Source organism: Cucurbita maxima, unplaced genomic scaffold (assembly GCF_002738345.1).
Source record: "Cucurbita maxima cultivar Rimu unplaced genomic scaffold, Cmax_1.0 Cma_Scf00107, whole genome shotgun sequence".
Lineage (NCBI taxonomy): Eukaryota > Viridiplantae > Streptophyta > Magnoliopsida > Cucurbitales > Cucurbitaceae > Cucurbita > Cucurbita maxima.
Window position 1 is genome coordinate 106,844 of NW_019272123.1, and position 23,439 is coordinate 130,282.

Sequence of the window (23,439 nt, forward strand, 5' to 3'; positions counted from 1 at the left end):
AACAAAAAAATCTCTTCTCACTCTTTCCATTCTCAGTTTAAATAAGGACCCGTCGGAATCCTTTATAACGTATAGAGCAAGGCAGATGGGGTCGTTTAGCTAACGAACAAAAAAATCTCTTTTCACTCTTCCCATTTTCAGTTTAAATAAGGACCCGTCGGAATCCTTTATAACGTATAGAGCAAGGCGGGGACGAGACGGGAGGCCTGTATAGCTAACAGGGAAAAATCTCTCCTCATTTTATCCCCATTCTCCATTCAAACGAAAGTTTCTAACTCCGACAACTCGTCCCCGCCAATTAAAAGCAAAAAAGTCAACAAAATTTCGGGTTCAAGACACGAAATTGAATGTCAACTACAAACTCAGCAAAGCTTTGAACTTTTGTATATTCATACCTCTAATCTAAATAACTCATCCAGTCGCCATGTCAAAAGCTTGTAGAGATCAAAAAATGGAACAAGCTAGCTAAGCTATGGAAGTTTTCCTTCCTCATTCACACAAATTACAAATCACCTATTCTAATTTCCCTCCAATCTTCTTCTTATTTTAGCTCCTGTACATTTCTCGTTTTCAGAGCCGGACTTCGCGAATGGATCATCGCCACCGCAATCGAGAAAGATTGCAGACATGACAGTTTCCGTTCAAAATGAACAAAGTACAACCCGTCACGGATGTTCACCATCCTCAGCGCTGGACGATCCTTCTCTAAACCCTGAAATATGTCATAATCATCACGAATCTAACTAAATTACTAGAATGATTCAGAGGTCAAAGGTCGAAATCTCTAAGAGGGAGAGTGTATATATATATATACCTTAGCATGTACGTTGAATGCCCGACACTTGTGCGTGTCTGTTCGGCGCGAAGTATCTTCACTGACCAATTGGCCTTCAAGTACTGTTAGAGGACATCCAATATCCCAACCGCCACAATCACAGTGTCCACCCGACCTCCACCGTTCCTTGAGGGTGGAAGGACCACAGTTCCTTGTTCTAGGCCCACCATGAAGACCAGCAGGGATAAGAACATCCATGCTCGTCGAACATTTACCGATATTTCGAGCACAACAGTCAGCCTGCACTGTGGCTGCTGGCGAATCGGGTGTTTGTTCGGCCTTGGCCTGTTTGAGAAACTTTAGACCCCAACCTCCACGTCTACTGCCACGATCTTCCGGGAGATGGTCTCTCACAACAACGGTACACAGCTCAAAATTGGGGGGAACGTCACGAGCACAAATTAAGTCGTCGGCGCTGTTGAATTTATCCGCGTTTATGAGTCCTGATCTATTGAAACTGGGCATGTTTCTTAGTTTAGATGAGTTACTTGTCCTAAATACTTCAGTCACCTTTCTAGGGAAGACCTTATTCCTCTTGTGAGTATTGTTAGAAGAATCCATCTCCAAGTCGGAATTTTCAAGAATACCGAACAACACGAATTCAGTATCTGCAGTTTTCGAATTATTCGAACAGACGCTATAAGACGTTGACACCGTCATTTTACCGACAATACAGGGTCTGCTATCTCTAACCTCGTGATCCTTTAGTCCATTCTTTGCGGAATGGAATAAATAAACGTAGCTCCAAGCCTGATTGTCTGATGAGGCGACCTTCGACGAGCTAGCTACATAGATTTCCTTCTCGTTGTCCACCGAGAAGACGAAGTGAAGATTTCCTTCCTTCCATGTGAACTGAAGCATTCCCTGACAAAGCTGTGTGGAAGCTGAACCCGAAGAAGACTGGTCGGAACATATAGAACTCGTGCTCGGAGTAGGAAAAACCCTCTCGTTCCTTGTGTTAGATCCATCTTGATCACTTCCGTTTGTCAGTTTATCATTTTCTAGCTTCTTCAACGAAGATATATTGACGCCACCGAGAGAGTCTACAAATTCGCTGTCTGGGAAGCCTTTGATATCATTCAAGTCCATTCTTACGATGTTCGATGTGCTATCTGTGATACCGAGTTGTTGCAATAAAGGGCTCTTCAATATGTTGATCATGCTCTTACTTCCCATAATTGAACCAACAAACGACAGTTTGCTCGAGGTTACGTCCTCGTTGCCATCAACGCCTGTCGACGAGCATGCAATAACAAACTTTTCCAAATCACCCATCGCTCTCGTTCTTAATCTAGTCGTACTCAAGCTTTCAGTCAAAGCATCAGTCTTCACCGAGCTCAAGTTTATAGATGCATTACATCGTGCAGCCTTCGATGCACTGATCTGTATCGATTCCAAGCATCGTCGTAGATATTTCTCATCTGTTGTCAGCATATACTTCGGAACGTTATAGTCTAATCCTATCTTACAGTTAAAAAACGAATCGTGAACATAACTCTTACTGATTCGGTATTGCTTCAACTTCAAATATAATGCATGAGGCAGCATTACCCTCTTATTCAACCCTCTCGATATCGACTTCGACAGACCCAATTCATCATTTTCTAACAACTCATCCTTGTTTCTGTTACGGAAAGAACCAATTTCACTTCGTCGATCAGTCTGGGTGTTGATAGACGACGTTGGTTCCATATTCTATTCTCCCCAGTAAAGTAAGGATCATGAATGGCTGAAAAATACCTTCACAACCAAACTGACCTGTCTCTCTCTGCTCAAATCACATATTTCTTAAGGCCTAAACACAAAAATTGAAAGAAGTCTCATCAGATCCAGCAAACAATCATTTCATCTTCCCTCTCGTCCTCCATAATCAATCATTTTAAGGATTGACTGTTTAAATTTGAAGATGAAAGCTGTTCTAAATCTCCTAAATCAAGAACTTATATAGAGGGCTTGAACTGGGTAAGAACAAAGGCAATCTAGAGCCAAATGATTGAAAAATACATGAAGAATCAAGCTAAAAAACTCCATCAAGCTTAACAATGGCTTCCGATTGTTTCCAGAAGATGGGATAAACTCAAGCAAATAACGAAGAACAAGGAAAAATAGGGCAAAAGATTCAGTGTTTCTATAACCCCACAAGAGAAAGTATAGATTTAAAGGCTAAACATGATTAAGAGAGATAAACCCACAAGCCACTAAGTGTTTATAGAAAGTAGCCTCAATAAACAAGTACAAAAGGAAAAGAGTAGCATAATCATAACAATAACAACAGCAATAAACAAAGCATTTCCTCAAGAATTGGATCCAAGGAGAACCAAAACAGCAATCCAGCTCAAACCAATCAAAGAATCAGAAAGAAACAGAGAAACCCACAAGAGAAATCACCTTAATCTCCTCGAAATCCTCCAAACATTGAAGTTCTAGGAGCTTCAAATCAATGTTTTAAACAGAACCAAGTTCGCAGAGGATAGGATTTATGGCCCTAAAACTGCAAAATCGTTTACATTCCTGTAGAACAACACAGCCGTTTCGAATAAAAAAGGGTGGGGTTTGTGAAGGGAAGGCACGTTCTGAGTTTCAAGGTCAATGAACAAAAATGGCGGTGTTTAAAGGTCCCACAGCCATGGCTGGAGCGAATTCTTTCGCACTCAGAGCGACCCAGGTTCAGAATCTGCTAATTTGGAGAGGGAATGAAAATGATGATAAAAGATAAAAAAAAAATTGCGGGATTGTGAGCTGGTGCGCATATGAGCCCACTATGTAAAATGGAGCCCACTGCCCGAATTGCTTTTCTAGAACAGAGAATTTGAGAAAGAACAATTTCTTTTTAATTATAAAATAAAATTTTTAATTTTTTTTAGGGTCAAATTTGCCATTTAAAAATATAAATTTTATTTTAATTATTAAAATTGTTTTCAATAATTTGAAAAATTCAAAGCTTGAAACGATTCTTCAATATTCAAATAGTTTCTCACCGAACATTCCTCGATTTTTTAATTTATGAAATATTTTAGTGTTATTTTTTTCAAACTAATTAAAATATGTATTTTTTTTTATTTATTAAATTTTAAAAGGACAAACGAATAATTTGACTAAGTTAATTAAAATATGTATTTTTTTTTATTTATTAAATTTTAAAAGGACAAACGAATAATTTGACTAAGTTGCGGTCAACCAGCCAATTGGTGACGGTCTTTTACATCACAGTCCGTGAGTTTAGCCTCCGTGAAGGTACGGACCTTTTTTTTTTCTTTGGAAAAATTAACTTTTAAAAAATAAATTAATAGCTCTTGTTGTATTTAAAAATTAAATACTTTATTGCAGATGTTAAAATTAATTGATACCGACTCTTCTTATTGGTCGAGAAAATTCAAGATTATTCGGAGAAAGGCACGTGGTTTTAAGACAATCGTAATAACTAGTTAGGGTTTTATGCGAGCATACCCTCCTCCGGCTCGTATTTAAGGATTGAGTTAGAGTTTTTTTTAGAGAAGCTCGGACATTCTTATTTGGTTGGTCGAGTTGACCTACCCACTAGTTAGGGTTTTATGCGAGCATACCCTCCTCCGGCTCGTATTTAAGGATTGAGTTAGAGTTTTTTTTAGAGAAGCTCGGACATTCTTATTTGGTTGGTCGAGTTAACCTACCCAACAAAATGTCAACTCTGTTAGACGAACACGACTCTCCACAATGGTATGATATTGTCCACTTTGAGTGTAAGCTCTCATGGCTTTGCTTTGGGCTTCCCAAAATGCCTCATTCCAATGGAGTTAGTATTCCTCACTTATAAACCCATGATCATTCCCTAAATTAGCCGATGTGGGACTTTCATCATCCAACACCTCCCCTCGAACAAAGCACGCCTCCCCTTAATCGAGGCTCGACTCCTTTGGAGTCTTAGTCATTTTTGACTGCCTTCGTACATTAGAGGAGGCTTGACTCCTTTTGGAGTCCTTTGTTCGACATTTAAGGATTTGCCAATCTATTGGCACGGCTAAGTTTAGGGCATGGCTTTGATACCATGTTAGACGAACACGACTCTCCACAATGGTATGATATTGTCCACTTTGAGCATAAGCTCTCATGGCTTTGCTTTGGGCTTCCCAAAAGGCCTCATTCCAATGGAGTTAGTATTCCTCACTTATAAACCCATGATCATTCCCTAAATTAGCCAATGTGGGACTTTCATCATCCAACAAACTCAACCCTACATTTCATGATTTGGATTGAGCAGTATGAGTCGATCGAGTTCTCCAGTCATTTAAACACCCTAGTGCAAACTTGATTAAAATTAGATCGAGCCTTTGGGTTCATTGGACTTGACTGCACCCAACTCGAACAACCTCAACTCAATGATATCAATTTCTTTCTTTGGGTTCATTGGACTTGACTGCACCCAACTCGAACAACCTCAACTCAATGATATCAATTTCTTTTATAATTATTTTCATCGTCTACCCTACGCAATAAATACGACATATAATTAGTATTTGAAAAACTATAGAGGCAACTTGGACATCTATTAATGCACTATTATTTATTTATATTAAATTTCAAAATTAAACCCATGGTGTGGATTATTGAAATTGGTGAATTAATATGGTGCGTGACAACCACATTATTTGGTGGACTCGTGAAATAAATTAAGTTAGTTATTTAAATATGCTCACATGTAGTCTATATATCGATATACCCAAACTCTATTTCATCTATATAATATTTTATACATGTTATTTAATATTTGGCCAATAACTTTATGATAACAATAATTTATGCATATGTAGGTTTTTTTAATTAAAAAAATTAACATTTAAATTTTCAACGTCATTAAATTAAATATTATCTTCAATAATTATATTTCTTTTTATACAAATACTTTTTTTTTTCAACGTCATTAAATTAAATATTATCTTCAATAATTATATTTCTTTTTATACAAATACTTTTTTTTTTAATTGTCCTTATTTTTATTATATATGTTTTTTTTTAATATTTAAATTTTTGGCCAAATTTCACAAACAAATATATATTTTTTTCAAATCTTGATTTATTAGACAATAAATCAAAGAAAATTTTATTTATAAACTTAAAAATATTGATTTAATTGGTGTATTTTTTATTATTATTTATTAATAATGAACGTTAATATATTTTCAAATAAGCTAATTATGCACTAAAGTTACTTATTGGGCTACAATAATGTACCGATCACATCATTTAATTGACTGTATAACTTTGTTATCAAATTTTAAATCATAAATTAAATAGTGATGTAATGACATTATAATTGATAGAAATTGGAGGATGTTTCGAAATTAAAAAAATTGATATAATATATTGTTACACGTGTGGACATTTAATTAGTGGGGCCCACTTTAAACGGGAGGCTTCCTACTAGCTAAAATCTAATTTTTGTTATCCATATGTTTCGTGATTATTTATAATTAATTTTTTGGTTTATAGAAAAAGTGTATTAGTGTTTGATATCAAAATTATATTATTGCAGTTAAAATGAGAAAATTCTACTCATAAAATCGATTTATATAATTAGAGATACCTCTATTTTTTCTAAACGTAATAATAATTATTTTTTTAATAAATATTTATATCGTTAAAAGTCGTGTCTATACTTGTAATAAATTATACCTTATAATTAAAAAAATTATATATATATATATTAATAAATTTTATTTAAATTTTTGAAATGTTGTCAAAAGGGCATTTATTTCATAAAGCCGGCCCGACCCGCCGGTTTGGATTCGTTGAGTAAGACAGTTTTTTTGGTTGGGTGATGGGCGTTGAGACATGGAAAGGGCAATTTTTGTTTTGTTGTTTGGGGTCGGATTAGACATAAACATGTAGCCATCAGTCAAGCCTATGTGTTTGAAAATTTGAAGCTAAGTCTTCCTCTTTTGGTTGCCTTCATTTCAAACCATACCTAACTTCTTCTTTCATGCATGTCTTTTTCAACTAAAATTTAGTCACTTTAGTTAATTGGGGTTAGGTATCTGAAACTGAATCGTTTGTTTTTCGTTTAAGTTCTTGTCTTCACAAGCTCGTTATTTGGGACCTGGGTATCTAAGATTGAAGCGTTTGGTTCTTGTTTAAGTTTTTATCTCCATAAACTCGTTATTTAAAATCTGGGTATTTGAGATTGAATCATTTGTTTTTGTTTTGGTTAATTTTCGTGATTATGATTTTGTTTTGAACTGGTAGATGTTGTCGTCATGAGCTAGTTGTCGTCATGTGTTGAACAAGTCTAATAGTGCTTTACCTTTTAATTAATTATAATCCCGATTTAATAACTATTTAGATTTTGAAAATTAATTCGGGTAAACAATACATAAATTCGATAATAATTTTTTTTTTTGATATGCATCCATTAAATTGAGTCAAATAAATTAAATTTTATGGATAAAATTAAATTGGGCCGGGTCAACGTTAAATATGGATTTTAGTTCATAGTTTGGGCCGAATGACAAGATATTCAGGGAATCCGGCCCATTTATTCTAAGCTTTTGAAAATCCCTAGTATCATCTAGCGGAACCTCTTTTCCCCGATCTCTCTCTCTTTCGCTCCCTTTCCTCTCGCGCTGCTGGTTGCCGACTGTCCAGCAGTGCCGTCCGCCGTCTGAGAAAATCCTACTGCACCGCTACTCCACTCATAAACCCTAGTTCTCCGCTAAAATGAACTGCTCTAGTAAGTTCTCCAATTTTTCATTGTCTCAAATTCATTGTCTTGCTTCTTCAATTTGTGCTGATCTCTGTTATTGTTATGTTTGATTTGCTCTACAGTCTCCGGCGAGATTCCGGAAGAGCCAGTTGTCTCTAAGAATTCTGGATTACTCTTCGAGAAGCGGTTAATCGAGAGGCACATTTTAGTATGGCTTGTTTTTCTTTCCCTACCACTCAACTCGTTTCTCCTTTCCCTTTTAGGGTTTTTTGACTTTGTTTTTAGTTCACTCTGCGTAATGGGAGGCTGGTTTAGCTTGTCACTTTGGCTTTCTGTTTCTTATGCGTGGTTTTCGCCTGTCTTTGGCTCGCGGAACTACATTTTCTGAATTTATGGGGGTTAAGGTCTGTTTGTTCTTTTGTAATTTATTTTTTAAAGAATTAGGATACTTCATCCGAGGTCATTCATCGCAGCTGAGGATACTGAAACGTATGACAGTTCAGTTTGAATTTCCAAAGTTGTAATATGTTAAAAACTAATACACGCCTTCAAAGATTTATTTTTTGAAATCTGGTCATGTTATAAACACAATTCAAATGACGGCAGTTTTCTCAACTCAGAAAGAAAGCGTATTCCTTACTTTCCTAGTACCTTTTTTTCTATCTGTTTGCAACTGGAACTTCTTTGTCTTTAAGGAATTACGAAGGACCTTGTTTCTTCGTTGTTACCTTGGTTCGCAGCTCATTGGTTTAGCCTCGTTTTTATGGTTCCACGTTTCTCCCTTCTCTGCCTTATTTTCAGGACATGTTTTTGTTAGAATCATCGTCTATAACCAATTAAGTTTTCTGATAACTTGATGTATGTTTCTACTCTGAAAATTCTGTCGGCTGGTTTCAATTTGAGAATGGTAGAACAGATACATCAAGTGACAACATTTTAGAGATTATATCTCACCTCACTTCAAAAGATAATAGCTTTAGTTTTTGGGTTGTGGTTACTAATAATTACTTATCTTTTAGTGACTTTGAATTAAATCTTATAAGAGTGATAGGTGAAGATGGAGTAGGGGAAGGAGGAAGGGTAGTGATTGTTGTATCATTTTCTATTGCCTATTGCTGCTGAACATGAATAATGAATCCTTCTCTGCCTGATATCATTTATAGACACGACCTAATAATCCTCCTCAAGTTTTGAGCAATTTACTCCAAGGAATTTTAATTTAAGTTCTGCAATGTTGTCTTGCTTTTATTGGGATATTCTTAGAATTATTTTTGAACAAAATAATATTGCATTTGATTAGTTTAATTGTTTGCATTGCATCACCAGGACTATGGGAAATGCCCTGTTACAGGCGAACCTCTTTCCATTGATGACATCGTTCCAATTAAAACTGGAAAGGTAGGAAATATCTCTAATTTTATTTAGTTCAATTCCTAACATTTTTGGGCCCTTCTGCATTTCTCTGTAAAACTTGTGTGTGGAATATTGCATGTCGGTGTGGATTTGGACAAACAATGGCCAATTGGTATGTTGAGTGGTCTGTAATGGAATATTGCATGTCGGTGTGGATTTGGACAAACAATGGCCAATTGGTATGTTGAGTGGTCTGTAATCTGCCTTACTCTATTTGATGAAGCTAAAGAGTGCAGGGGTTAAAATGCTAGAGACATCAGATAACCTAATATATTTTCCATCTGAGTGTATTTTTTTTTTCTTTCTAGTTTCCTTCTTTAACTCATTATTTTTTCTGCAGATAGTCAAGCCCAGGCAAGCTGCTAGCATCCCTGGAATGCTTGGAATGTTCCAGAATGTATGAAATTATGGTCTAGTTGTACTTTTGATCATTATTCTGGAAAATTCTATATTTCATTCGTGTAATCATGGAAAATTATATATTCTTCATTTCTGCTTTTCATGGATTTTGGTTTATCTTGTGATGTATCGTGTATGGTGTATGTGGCAGTATAATATTTTATGTTAAACTTTTTATCAAGTTACATCTTACACCCCCATTTCTTGAGTAAGCATGGGGTGCAATTTAGTGAGAAAAAAGTGAATGTTTATCATATTTATTTTCTAGTAATTTATCTCTAGCAGGTTATGGCCTTATATCCTTAGGTATTGTGTACTTGACGATTGCCATTCTTTAAGCCTATGTGTCATCATTTTTAGGCGTTCATGTTGAAATTTGATTGCTAAGCTATTTTCATGTATTATATAGGTTGTTTAATATGCATTCTTCTTTAGAAACTCTGTTGAAATTTAAGCTATCTTATGCTTTAAGTTCTAGGATGTATTTCATTAATTATTATTTCTATTTGATTTGTTGGTTCTAACATAAAATTGTGTTATACTTATTTCTCTGTGTTTTTTTTAATCCTGCTATTACATATACTGTTTTCTTTTTAAATTAAAGTGAAAAATATGATTTTTCTGTAATGATAGGAATGGGATGTTTTGGTGCTGTCCAATTTTGCACTGGAGCAACAGTTGCATACAGCCAGACAGGAACTTAGTCATGCCTTATATCAGGTATATAATCTTTTTGTAAAAATTCATCAAGTCCCGATTTCCAAGTGTGCAGAAAACTAATGTATCTGTTATTTCAACTTAGGTATTGTAACCAATGTGTAATACCTCTTTGTTGATTTCATCTTTGTTCCATAATTCATCACCATGGACATTTTTGCTACTTGGTTTATATGTTAGACACATTTATGTTTTGCTACTTGGTGAAGTCATGGTGAGGTGACTTATGTTACAAGTCTAACTTGGTTTACTATCTTTTATTTCTTATAGCATGATGCAGCCTGTCGTGTAATTGCAAGACTTAAGAAGGAACATCCAATGCTGCTGTCAATGTTAATGGCAAAAGAGGTTTGTCTTTTCAATCATCCCATGAGCGGGATTTCATGAATTCTCTGGTTCTGATTTGCCTTGATTTTTCTTTGTGTCAGTTAATGAGGATGAGGAATTGGGTCCTGATGGGAAGAAACTACGTCCAGGAATATCAGCCACTGTTATCTCTGAGCTCACAGATTGTAATGCTTCCCTTTCACAACAAAGGAAGAAGCGGCAGGTATTTGATGACAATAAAAATTTATTCAAATATCATTATTTCTTGTTAAAGAAAAAGAGAAAATTGGTGAATGGATAACGTGAATGTTTAAGATATTAAGGTTTCCATGTAATGTGCATTAACTCATTATTTGGTTCTTTGTTCTCAGATACCTCCTACGTTGGTTCCTGTTGAGGCTTTAGAAAGTTACACCCAGATTTCTAGTCATCCACTTCATAAAACAAACAAACCAGGGATTATATCTCTTGACATCAATCATGAGAAGGTACGATTCTCAAGTGCATCAGCCTATATTAGCTTTCTTAAATTAGTGTTGTATGGCCTTCATTTAAACAATTCCTTGAAGTCATACTTACAAGTGTGACTAACTATTTTATTCAATCTAACCAATGGGCTTTTTTGGGATGAAGAATGGGACATGCATGCATTAAAAATTTGTGTGACAGTTCATTCCTTTTGCTTCGTTTTTCCCTTATAATAATTAGAACTTTTAATTAAAAATTTGTGTGACAGTTCATTCCTTTTGCTTCGTTTTTCCCTTATAATAATTAGAACTTTTATGCCATAAAATAAGAATAGTTCAAATATTTAGAATGATTCATCCTTTTTTTTTTTTCTCTCCTTTTCGGTGAAAAGTGAAACTCATTAAAGTTAAGTGGACATAATAAGTTAGTGATAATTTTGTCAATAATTTTGCAGTCATTAATTTAATCATGATAAGCTATTCTAGTAACAGTTAGTGATAATTTTGTCAATAATTTTGCAGTCATTAATTTAATCATGATAAGCTATTCTAGTAACATATGTGATTTTAAGCATGGGGATCATGTCCACATGCCTAATAATCGAGCCATGTCTTAAAAACCTTCTATCATTCGTTGTTCATCTTGTTATGATGATTGATTATGCGTCTGCATGATGGTGAGTTAAAGGTTGATTTTCCTTTTTGATTTTTTGAACAATTGTATTCTAGAAAAACAATAGCCCTCGTCAATACTAAATCCTAAATTTTTTTGATTTTTTGAACAATTGTATTCTAGAAAAACAATAGCCCTCGTCAATACTAAATCCTAAATTTTCTCCCCAGTCAAGAAATTTCATTTTGCTGGTTTTAGGATGTCATTGCGACTGGAGGGCTGGACACAAATGCTGTTCTTTTTGGTCGATCATCTGGGGAGATTTTATCTACACTGAGTGGTCATTCAAGACACAAATGCTGTTCTTTTTGGTCGATCATCTGGGGAGATTTTATCTACACTGAGTGGTCATTCAAAGAAGGTTGCTGGATAGTACATCCAAGTGCTGGAGCTATTTATTATTAATATTATTTGCTAATGAGAATATTGAACGTTGTTTGTTTAGGTAACAAGTGTCAAATTTGTCACCCGAGATGATTTTATCTTGACTGGTTCAGCTGACAAGGTGAGTTTTTTTCATTATGGTTTTGAGAGGAAAAAAGTTTCTGTTTTTGATTTTATGTTAAAAAATTTCTGTTTGCAATTTTTGAGGCTGCCAGGCAACTTCCGAAGAAGATCACATTTTCATCTTTGGCTGAGCATAGTCAATTCCTAACCAGATTTAATTAATTTTTGTAAAACAAATGAACTGCTGTAATCCTTAAATTCTTGGTAGCTAAGTAGTAGTGCTAGGTTTAATAACTTCAACATATAAATGAACTGCTTTTGCTTTGGTCCATAAATTCTTGGTTCTAACTGTGTTTAAGCCTTAGGTTCGTTTACTTTGGCTTCATGGACATAGTTATTTTAACTTAACCAGGATGATCATGCCATACCGTATGAACTATTTTTATTATTTTTCCAATCTAAACTCTTGCTATTTTTCTGGATTGAATCTGAGAGAAATAAGAACTTCTATTCCTAATTGTGTAGACTGTCCGTGTGTGGCAACCATCTGATGGCGGGAACTATAATTGTAGACACATTTTAAAGGATCACACAGCTGAGGTAAGTCAAATTTAATTCAATGGTCACTAAAATCATTGATTATTGCTGATTACAACTGAAGCAAGGTTAAAAAACTCCACCAAGTTATGTGTGACTGGTTGTGTTGTCCCAATTGCTAAGAGTATGATAACAATCTATGAGACCAAAGAATTATTAAATAGGAGCTGAATGGTTCTGATTTTGTATGACTTAATTTCATGCCTTAATGCAGTGTAAAGGAACCTCAACTTTCTAAATCTTACAGGTCCAAGCTGTTACCGTCCATGCTACCAACAACTTCTTTGTTACTGCCTCCCTTGATAACACATGGTGTTTTTATGACCTTGCTTCAGGATTATGCCTAACCCAGGTTAGTAAGGTTCTTAATTTTTCATTACTGTAAGTTTGTTTACTACAATGTCTTAAATGTATTGTGATTACTTGACTCGACATTTTTATGTCCACAGTATTTTGTATGCTCTAGGTGCTAGGTCTTTTATGTTTTGTTTCTGAAAGATTGATGATTAGCTGTCGATATATTTCCAAATATATGATTTAACTGTCAATTGGTTAGGATAGGTAAAGGTTTTGGATTCGGTTAAGAACTTTTCCGCTTTCTAAATTTATTGGGATTCGATATCATGTAGACAAAATTCCTCAATATTGAAGAGTGGTCAGTAGGTCATAGAGTAATCATTGACCTATACATAACACTATTATAAGCAATTATTGAATACAAGGGCACTAAAGAGCCTTAAAACGTATGTTCCTCAAATCTGATGTTCCACATTTAGTCTCCTTTAAAGAACGATTATTGAACACCAAATATGGTCATAGAATTGATTGAACTATTGAGGGAAAGAACTTATCTAAATAATGTGCTGTGCTGCCGGCCAAACATATTGTTGAGAATAAGTTTGTGTTTGCCATTTGACTAACATGTCAAGTTTTGGGCTAGTGGTAGGGTCTGAAAGTTGTCTGCGTTTTGTAGGCAATGTACAAGGGTCTGAACTGTTCCCATGTTAAGCACGTACAAGTTACTTTTAGGACAATCACAAGTTTCTTTTCTGAAATAATGTTCTATTTTGCAGTCACACATGATCAAATAAAAATAGAATGTTGTAGTTTTTAATAAAGGACACCCATTGGCATTTTTATAACCCATTTTTGGTTGGCTGGAAATGGGTATGGATGTATGGTTGGGTTATTACGTTTCCAAGAAGTGGAATGTTAAGGCTGCCATCGATATCTCAGTTATGCTGTAAAATGATTCATGTTGTCTATCTCTGCTTGAATTATAGGAATTTTATCTTACCCACCGCAGGTTGCAGAGGCTTCAGGAACGGAGGGCTACACATCTGCTGCCTTTCATCCTGATGGACTCATCCTTGGAACCGGCACGTCAGAGGCCCTTGTTAAAATTTGGGATGTAAAAAGTCAGGTGTGAGATTTTCTTACTCTTGCAAGATGCATTCCCATATCCCTAAATTCATACACTCATTTCTGTAATGTTTTTGCTTACAGAAAAATGTTGCTAGATTTGATGGACACGTTGGGGCAGTGACAGCTATATCATTTTCTGAAAATGGTTACTTCCTTGCGGTATGTGTTAAATTGTTACAATTAAGGGTAATGTTTAACTAGACATAACTGCAACTAATAAATATCTAAACTGCAGACTGCAGCTCATGATGGAGTAAAGCTGTGGGACCTTCGAAAATTGAAGAACTTCCGTACATTTGCACCTTATGATTCAGAAACTCCAACAAACTCCGGTATGTTTCCTTTTGTGGATGCCGAATGATATAAGATTTTACGATTTCTGTAGCATCTTTTCGATTAAGCCCGACATTTATTCGTCTTGCTTGTTGGAATTTCTGAACATCTGTTTCTGGTTCTGTAGTGGAATTTGACCATAGTGGATCTTACCTTGCAATTGCTGGCTCAGATATAAGGTAAGCGTTTGACCCTTGGAATTACTTCTAACCTTCCCCCTATTTATTATTGGAAATATGAACGAACCAAATGCTTTTTAGTTTAAAAATCATCCCCCCATCATCCTCATTCGATTCTTCCTGCAACGATAGAGAACAATAAGCTAGGAAGGTTTATGTATTACTCATTTTTAGTTCGTCAGCAATTTTTATAACGTTTAATGTTGAGGCTTTAACATGCAGAGTTTACCAAGTTGCTAGTGTGAAATCTGAATGGAATTGCATCAAAACTATTCCAGATTTATCTGGCACAGGTACCACAACATTACAAATAACTGTAACTATATAATACAAAACTGGCGCTGATGAAAATTCGGGTTCTACTTCTTTTCAGGTAAAGCAACCTGCCTAAAATTCGGAACGGATGCAAAATACTTGGCAGTCGGATCCATGGATCGAAATCTTCGGATTTTTGGTGTGCCTGGGGAAGACGGGCCGATGGAGACATAAGTTGAAATTCTGGAAAAGATGAACGCTAGCTTCCCGTTATATTTGACCAATTACAGGTTTGAATTATGAAATTTTAAAACCAGATTATGAAGCAGAGGCATCTTTTAAAGATTCTCCAGCAAAATTGAGGGTTACAACACCCAGATCAAAAATTTCACCAATTTGTTTTCTTGTAGTAAGTTTGAACTAATCTCGTTTCTATGAATGTATGATTTTGTTGAGTAAAAAGATTATGTAGCTGTGTCACCTTCAGGTAGTCATAGAACTGTTAATATACGCTGACATTTTTTATTGGCCGTTCTTTTGCATTTTGGCAGTGAAAAAACTTTAATAGAATTATCCTTATTACTGTTCGACATTTGCTTTAATATGTTCATTGTTACTGTATTTTAAATTGAATATTCAGTTTGATAATAATGTATTTGCTTACAATTATGTATCTCTCTTACTCTTTATCCTATGGTTGCTTAAGACTAAATTTCCAGATCCAATCTGCTTCATACAAAGCATGTGCACATTTTCATTCTCTTCTGGAGAAGCGACGATCGAGACGGGTCTTCATAGAAGACAATTCTTACAAAGAAAAAGACGTACGGTTGCGTAAGTACGATGGGAAATTTATATTTATATTATTTTTCATGGTTAGAATTTACTTTCTGAAAATGCCTGCTAAGCATCATGTAGCGATCACGGGTAACATGTTTTGGATAAAGCATAAGTTTCCAAAGTTACCAAATGTGTCACATGGTCCACTAGTCCATTCGACTTGTTTTCAAATACACATTTAAAGAGTTAGAATTGTCTCGACTCGGGAAGAATTTTAAATTTGATCCCTACCCCATTTATTGAATTTTGGAGGGTATACGAGAATATCCGATTTGTTTTTAAGAAATTTAAGAAATTTTCATTTATAAGAGGGGAAAAGTAGTTTCTAAAATTATTGACAATTTTTTTTTTTATCAATTAATAAATATAATAAATAATTAAAAAAATTTCCATTTCATTGAAAATGAGACTATATAAGAACAATTGTAACGCCTGCGTAGAGATAAAAAGTAGTAATAATTCCATGTGATGCAGAATATTTTTATTATTTTCATTTATAATAACATTAAGTTTAAAAACAGTAGCAGACAAATAATAAATTTCTCTTAAATGATTTTTTTCTTAAAAAAAAAATAATAAATTTCAATTTATTTTTTAAAAAATATATTCACTATCTCCCTCTCTCTTGGCACTCACAATTATTGCAAAAACTTTCTTACTTCAAGGAAGCTTTAAATGATTCATGAGTGAAACATGGTGTTAGTTCAAGTTGAATTTAAGAGCTTCATTCCACTTAATAAGATCATTACATTAATCTCATTCAAACCTTCTTTGAAGGGGAAAAAAATGAAGAAAAAGATACTTCTGCACGTCTAAAGAGGCAAAGCTAAGCCAAAGTGGGCGGCGAATGGCTGAGGAGCTTCACAAAGCCAAAACCCTCGGCCGCTTTTGAGCACAAAGAGGTATAATCCAACCCATTTTTCCTTTAGAACAATACCCATTTCCCCCAAATCCCCAAGGTTTTAGAGTTCCATGATTTGATGCTTTAATGGGGTTTTCTTCTTTCAATCCTTTCTCTCTTCTTCTTCTTCTTCTTCTTCTTTCCATGGCCTTCTTGTCCTTTTTTGCTCTTATCCCACCTGCACAATCTGCCTCCGATTACACTTCTTTGGTCTACAAGGGTTGTGCTAAGCAAGCCCTCTCAGATCCATCTGGGGTTTACACCCAAGCGCTTTCAGCCCTTTTTGGCTCCTTGGTTTCACAATCCACCAAGGCTAGATTCTACAAAACCACCTCTGGAAGTGGCCAAGCCACCATTAATGGCCTCTTCCAGTGCAGAGGGGACCTCACCAATGGCGACTGCTACAATTGTGTGAGCAAAATCCCTCATATCGTTGAGTCTCTCTGTGGCAAAGCTATAGCCGCCAGAGTCCAACTCTATGGCTGCTATTTGCTCTATGAAGTTTCTGGGTTTGCCCAAATTTCAGGGTTTCAAATGCTGTACAAAACTTGTGGAGCTACCAATGTTGCTGGAAGTGGCTTTGAGGAGCGGCGGGATACTGCCCTCTCTGTTTTGGAGAATGGTGTTGTCAGTGGCCATGGATTTTACACTACAAATTACCAATCTGTTTATGTTTTGGGGCAATGTGAAGGGGATTTGGGGGACTCAGATTGTGGAGAATGTGTGAAAAATGCAGTCCAAAGAGCTCAAGTTGAATGTGGGAGCTCAATTTCAGGCCAGCTCTATCTCCATAGATGCTTTATAAGTTATAGTTACTACCCAAATGGGGTTCCTTCAGGATCATCTTCATCTTCTTCTTCATCATCATCTGGTAAGAACAAACCATAAATGGCTTATAGATTTCAATTCTTAGAACACAAAAGGTTTGTTTTATCTGATAAATTGGAAGTGAAACAGGAGTAAATACAGGGAAAACAGTAGCTATAATCCTCGGAGCAACAGCAGGAGTGGTTTTTGTGGCGATTTGCTTGCTTTTTGCAAGAGGGTTGATGAAAAGACATGATGATGGTAAATAGTGAAACAAAAAACAGATCTGAGATTGCTTTGTTTTGGATTTTAATCTTTGTTTCTGAACTATGAACTATGAACATTGTTTGCAAAATCTTTGTGTGTGCAGATTAATGTAAGAAGAAGCAAAGATTGGATGATGATTCTAAGATCTTCAAAGATGCAAAAACTATTCTTTCTTTCTTTCTTTCTTTCTTTTTATGAACAGAATCTCTCCTTTTTCTCTGAAAATGATGTGATTTTTTGTTGTTGGTCAATTGGGGTTTTGTTTGAATGAATGATATGTATCAAACTAAAGTATTTTTTTTTGCATATAAGTGAAGGAGAAGCAGCTGCTGGCACTCCCCCCCCTCTCTCTCTCTCTCTCTCTCAAACTTTGCTTCTTTTTATCTGTGCCATTCTTCTCTGTTTTCTTACCACTTTTTATGCTTTTCACAAAGTTGCTTCATTTCTTTCTCATCCCAACATATTGTTTTGCACACTTTTTTTCTTTTTTCTTTTCAAGTTGGAGTCTACGATGGCATAATTGAATTCGTTTTGTTCACATCTCGAATGAATGAACAAACGAATTTAAGGGTATGTTCGAAGAAGTTTTGACCGTTTTTACGACCTTTATAAGATTTGTTACGAGGACTTAATCTTCTTTTAATGTAAGTGTATATTTCACTTACAATTTTAGGCTTCTAATGGAATTGGGAAGTATAAATATGTGTAACGCTGCTTTGGATTGTGCAAATGAAGGATTATAGAAAGTTTTGTGCTATATTGAAAAGTGGGTGTAAAAACTTTAGAGCCAGACACTGAGTAGTGTGTTAGCGAAAACGCTGGATCTCAAAGGGAGGACTTGAATTATAACTTCTTATTCCATCGCTAAGATTTATCCAACTAAAAATTCTGAATTGAAGTAATAATATTATTTGACGAACTATTTCAATCTCTCTTTTTTAGTTCCTATCCACCCACATAGTTTTTGTGAATCCATACGATGTTTGTTCTGCCATTTCTTTATTTTTTCTAAAGCGGAATTCTTCATTCTTTTTCTTGATTTAATCTCTCTATTCATTGAGTACTCAATTCAAAATGAGATTACAGACGAAAGAAAGAGGACTTCCATTGCAAGCCCTATCTAAATTCACAGTAGTAGGACGGATTAGATATATCTTTAGTTCCTATATAACTAGTTAATATCTAATATAACATATACATGCGTTTCTTCCCTAACGTAAACCAATTATTCTTCGAAACATCCACAAGGGTTAAAGAAGATGGATTCCCCTCCCGAAGATCAGTCGGCTATCCTATTTTCGTCCCGGGTTGACAAATGCAAATCAAATCCTTTGGTACACAGCTAAGATTAACTAATGCTTTTTCTTTCTATTGCTTTTTAGCGGATGTAGGCGACCGACAAAAAAGGGAGCTTGGTTGAAGTGGAATAATCAATCCTCCGGTCTAGTGAGCGTATATGCCTCCTTCGCCTCCGGCTTCTAGCCTTCTTAGCTTCGCTACCCCTGCCCTGTGGTCCGTCAANGTCAATTGGGGTTTTGTTTGAATGAATGATATGTATCAAACTAAAGTATTTTTTTTTGCATATAAGTGAAGGAGAAGCAGCTGCTGGCACTCCCCCCCCTCTCTCTCTCTCTCTCTCTCAAACTTTGCTTCTTTTTATCTGTGCCATTCTTCTCTGTTTTCTTACCACTTTTTATGCTTTTCACAAAGTTGCTTCATTTCTTTCTCATCCCAACATATTGTTTTGCACACTTTTTTTCTTTTTTCTTTTCAAGTTGGAGTCTACGATGGCATAATTGAATTCGTTTTGTTCACATCTCGAATGAATGAACAAACGAATTTAAGGGTATGTTCGAAGAAGTTTTGACCGTTTTTACGACCTTTATAAGATTTGTTACGAGGACTTAATCTTCTTTTAATGTAAGTGTATATTTCACTTACAATTTTAGGCTTCTAATGGAATTGGGAAGTATAAATATGTGTAACGCTGCTTTGGATTGTGCAAATGAAGGATTATAGAAAGTTTTGTGCTATATTGAAAAGTGGGTGTAAAAACTTTAGAGCCAGACACTGAGTAGTGTGTTAGCGAAAACGCTGGATCTCAAAGGGAGGACTTGAATTATAACTTCTTATTCCATCGCTAAGATTTATCCAACTAAAAATTCTGAATTGAAGTAATAATATTATTTGACGAACTATTTCAATCTCTCTTTTTTAGTTCCTATCCACCCACATAGTTTTTGTGAATCCATACGATGTTTGTTCTGCCATTTCTTTATTTTTTCTAAAGCGGAATTCTTCATTCTTTTTCTTGATTTAATCTCTCTATTCATTGAGTACTCAATTCAAAATGAGATTACAGACGAAAGAAAGAGGACTTCCATTGCAAGCCCTATCTAAATTCACAGTAGTAGGACGGATTAGATATATCTTTAGTTCCTATATAACTAGTTAATATCTAATATAACATATACATGCGTTTCTTCCCTAACGTAAACCAATTATTCTTCGAAACATCCACAAGGGTTAAAGAAGATGGATTCANATTCTTCGAAACATCCACAAGGGTTAAAGAAGATGGATTCCCCTCCCGAAGATCAGTCGGCTATCCTATTTTCGTCCCGGGTTGACAAATGCAAATCAAATCCTTTGGTACACAGCTAAGATTAACTAATGCTTTTTCTTTCTATTGCTTTTTAGCGGATGTAGGCGACCGACAAAAAAGGGAGCTTGGTTGAAGTGGAATAATCAATCCTCCGGTCTAGTGAGCGTATATGCCTCCTTCGCCTCCGGCTTCTAGCCTTCTTAGCTTCGCTACCCCTGCCCTGTGGTCCGTCAAGAGAAAGAAAGAAAGAAAGGGTTGGCTCATAGGTGAAGCAAAGAAAGAAGATAACCTTACCCAGTTGTGCGTTAAGTAATTACCATTCCATAGCGGATTATAAAGAAAGAAGATGGATTCCCCTCCCGAAGATCAGTCGGCTGTCTTATAGCAATTCGATTCAATACATCTAGTAGACTCCACTCTACCCTAACCAATCCTTTTTTCTCGTTTTTTGTAAACCTTTTTTTTTACATCTAGTAGACTCCACTCTACCCTAACCAATCCTTTTTTCTCGTTTTTTGTAAACCTTTTTTTTTAGAATTATCCCACATGTAGACAATCAATCTAAATGGAGGAATTCATTAGTCCGAATCCTTGCATAGAAATATAAATATTTGATTAATCTAAGTTCATGTAATTTATTATTTTTTTCTTTTGTTTAATCATTGAGAGGAAAAAGATCTTTTAGATCTCTTTCCTTTTTTTACAATTCCCGAAGAATAGCGTAATCTTTTTTTTCCTATTACTCTTACTCCCTAGATAGTATATACCTTCCGTATTTTAAAATTATGTTTCAAGGTAATATAGGAATTTATAAAGTATTTTTTAATTTAAAAAGGAAAGGACCCTAATTTGTAGAAGAAAAATGAATAAATAAAATCATTGTGAAAATGGAAGAAATCAAAGGAAAGGACCCTAATTTGTAGAAGAAAAATGAATAAATAAAATCATTGTGAAAATGGAAGAAATCAAATGGAAGTGTTTCTTTTCGTGATCTAAAAACATAATTTTGAAAATAAGGAATTTAGTAAAAATTGAGTTATATACAATTTTAATAATTATTTAAAATAATATTATTTAATTTAAAACATCAAATTTAAAATTGCAATATAATCCTAATATAAAAATATTATTTTTAAAAATTTCACAAGATTTTAGAACAGGTTTAGACATCAATCTTTTATTGAATTTACTTAAATCCAAAACATAAATCATAATGGAAATGGTCTATTATAAATATTAAAAGAAAATGGTTTCTGAGATTCTGAGAGAAGGAACCTCGCCGCCGCCGCCATATTTTCTCTGATCGTCTCTCTCCTCCGTCAACAAACCGAACACTATTTCTTCAACCCAAGTTCACCGCCGTCCGCCGCCGGAAACCCTTCAGTCGCCGACAGAAACCGTCGTCTACCTCCTCTATCCATTCTATTTACCCCTTCCGATCCAACGCTTCTACCCCTGTTCATACATAGCCACATGCCGATCCAAAGCTAAATAGCGAACATGAATGACTTATTCGATCCAGACCCAATACCACCACGAGCGCCACCCCTGGCAGCGGCAACGGCGGCGGCGGGGAAGTCAGATCCTCGCATCATCCATGCCCAAGCCATCAAATCTCCGGCCACCGATCGTTCTGTTTACAACAATCTGATAACTCTCTACGGCAAAGCAAACTTGCTGCACTATTCCGTTCGTCTTTTCGATCAAATCCCATTGCCCAATGTTGTCTCTTGGACTGCACTCATATCTGCTCATTCCAACACGTTTCTGGCTCTTCGCCATTTTGTTTCTATGCTCCGATACCCATCTTTCCCTAACCAACGGACATTAGCTTCTCTTTTCAAGACCTGCGCTTCGCTCCCTTGCGTCTCTTTTGGGCTTTCCCTTCACTCCCTTGCCCACAAACTCTCACTCTGCAGTGAACCCTTCTGTGGCTCTGCGCTTGTGAATTTCTACTCCAAATCTCATTTGTTCGATGACGCCCGTAAGGTGTTCGATGAAATTTCTGACACAGACGAGGTTTGCTATTCTGCCCTCGTCGTTGGTCTGGCACAGAATGCTCAATCCATTGATGCATTATCAATGTTTAGAGAGATGAAAGCTTCTGAAGTTGCGTCGACGATGTACAGTGTCTCTGGTGCCCTTCGTGCTGCGGCTGATCTTGCTGCGCTGGAGCAATGCAGGGTTTTACATGGCCATGCTGTGTCTACCGGATTGGATACTGATGTGATTGTTCAAACAGCTCTGATTGATGGGTATGGGAAATCGGGGCTGATAATTGATGCACGGCAGGTGTTCGAGGAAAGTTTGGGATGTATGAATGTTGTGGGGTGGAATGCGATGTTGGCAAGTTATGCACAGCAGGGAGATAAGAATTCTACGCTTGAGCTATTCAATTCAATGGGATCTTTTGGGCTGTGTCCTGATGAGTACACCTTCTTAGCCATTCTAACATCATATTGCAATTCACGTCTAGTTGGTGAGATTGAACTGTGGCTGAGAAGGATGAGAGTGGAGTATGGAGTGCAACCTACCCTAGAGCATTTTACTTGTCTGATAGATGCAATGGGGAGAGATGGGAAGTTAGAAGAAGCTGAGAGGATAGCCATGACAATGCCTTTTGTGCCAGATGCTGCAGTTTGGCGTGCATTGCTATCGAGCTCCGCAAGCCATGGAGCAGGCGATATGGCATGGGCCATGGCAAAACGGTTACTCGAGCTTAACCCGCACGACGACTCGGCTTATGTGATTGTTGCTAATGCTCTATCTTCTACAGCAAGATGGGAGGAAGTGGCAATAGTGCGGAAGATGATGAAAGAGAGGCAGGTGAAGAAGAAAAGTGGGAGGAGTTGGATTGAAGTGAGAGGGGAAGTTCATGTGTTTTTAGCAGGGGACAGAAACCATGAAAGGACGGAGGAAATCTATGCAAAGCTAAGAAACTTGATTTGGGAGATAGAAAAGCTTGGGTATGTCCCAATTTGGGCTGAGATGCTTCATGAAGTAGGGGAAAAGGAAAAGAAGGAAGCACTTTGGTATCACAGTGAGAAATTGGCGCTGGCTTATGGGGTGCTGGTCGGGGCGGCACCACCTGGAAAAGCTCTACGAATTGTAAAGAATCTAAGAATATGCAGAGATTGTCATCAAGTTTTCAAGTATGCAAGTAGGGTGCTGCGGAGGGAGATTGTAGTTAGAGATGTAAATAGATACCATAGATTTCTAAATGGTAGCTGCACCTGTGGTGACATCTGGTAAAGTTGAAACCAAACAAATCCCTAA

At 36.1% G+C, this 23,439-nt stretch overlaps 4 protein-coding genes across 6 annotated transcripts; 3 read left to right on the top strand and 1 right to left on the bottom strand.

The window, feature by feature from the left end:
- Positions 1-356: 356 nt before the first annotated feature.
- On the bottom strand, positions 357-3,548 carry LOC111473196. 2 transcript variants are annotated; one of them, XM_023118751.1, is made up of 4 exons: positions 3,224-3,548; positions 2,338-2,630; positions 815-2,256; positions 357-712 (listed from the first exon to the last, which is right to left on the bottom strand). In XM_023118751.1, the coding sequence occupies exons 2-4, from the start codon at positions 2,525-2,527 to the stop codon at positions 542-544; spliced, it is 1,803 nt and encodes a 600-aa protein (XP_022974519.1). In that variant the 5' UTR covers positions 2,528-2,630; positions 3,224-3,548; the 3' UTR covers positions 357-541. The 2 variants fall into 2 exon arrangements, with proteins under 2 accessions (XP_022974519.1, XP_022974518.1); XM_023118750.1 differs by having other exon boundaries at positions 815-2,630; positions 3,224-3,547.
- Positions 3,549-7,384: 3,836 nt separating this feature from the next.
- LOC111473208 (pre-mRNA-processing factor 19-like) lies at positions 7,385-15,337 on the top strand. The gene is given in 20 exon segments (XM_023118774.1): positions 7,385-7,538; positions 7,634-7,719; positions 8,838-8,909; positions 9,265-9,321; positions 9,957-10,043; positions 10,311-10,347; positions 10,350-10,388; positions 10,469-10,590; positions 10,739-10,855; positions 11,706-11,751; positions 11,798-11,868; positions 11,953-12,012; positions 12,480-12,554; positions 12,799-12,903; positions 13,858-13,974; positions 14,058-14,135; positions 14,212-14,308; positions 14,437-14,488; positions 14,711-14,781; positions 14,862-15,337. Coding segments are annotated over 20 exon segments (1,518 nt in total). The 5' UTR covers positions 7,385-7,525; the 3' UTR covers positions 14,978-15,337.
- Positions 15,338-16,207: 870 nt separating this feature from the next.
- On the top strand, positions 16,208-17,909 carry LOC111473204 (cysteine-rich repeat secretory protein 11-like). Of its 2 annotated transcripts, XM_023118767.1 has the most exons (3): positions 16,209-17,355; positions 17,442-17,552; positions 17,662-17,909. In XM_023118767.1, exons 1-3 carry the CDS (start codon positions 16,572-16,574, stop codon positions 17,664-17,666), a joined length of 900 nt encoding a protein of 299 aa, XP_022974535.1. In that variant the 5' UTR covers positions 16,209-16,571; the 3' UTR covers positions 17,667-17,909. The 2 variants fall into 2 exon arrangements, with proteins under 2 accessions (XP_022974534.1, XP_022974535.1); XM_023118766.1 differs by lacking the exon at positions 17,662-17,909 and having other exon boundaries at positions 16,208-17,355; positions 17,442-17,655.
- A 3,754-nt stretch (positions 17,910-21,663) lies between these two features.
- On the top strand, positions 21,664-23,415 carry LOC111473187 (pentatricopeptide repeat-containing protein At4g33170-like). Its single transcript, XM_023118741.1, has one exon. It carries the CDS (start codon positions 21,664-21,666, stop codon positions 23,413-23,415), a length of 1,752 nt encoding a protein of 583 aa, XP_022974509.1.
- The last annotated feature ends 24 nt before the right edge of the window (positions 23,416-23,439 follow it).

Coding starts and splice junctions, on each gene's coding strand:
- LOC111473196 (XM_023118750.1), bottom strand. CDS start 2,527: ATGGAACCAACGTCGTCTATCAACACCCAGACTGATCGACGAAGTGAA. Junction 713..814: donor CATTCAACGTACATGCTAAG/GTATATATATAT, acceptor GACATATTTCAG/GGTTTAGAGAAGGATCGTCC.
- LOC111473204 (XM_023118766.1), top strand. CDS start 16,572: ATGGGGTTTTCTTCTTTCAATCCTTTCTCTCTTCTTCTTCTTCTTCTT. Junction 17,356..17,441: donor TTCTTCTTCATCATCATCTG/GTAAGAACAAAC, acceptor GAAGTGAAACAG/GAGTAAATACAGGGAAAACA.
- LOC111473187 (XM_023118741.1), top strand. CDS start 21,664: ATGAATGACTTATTCGATCCAGACCCAATACCACCACGAGCGCCACCC.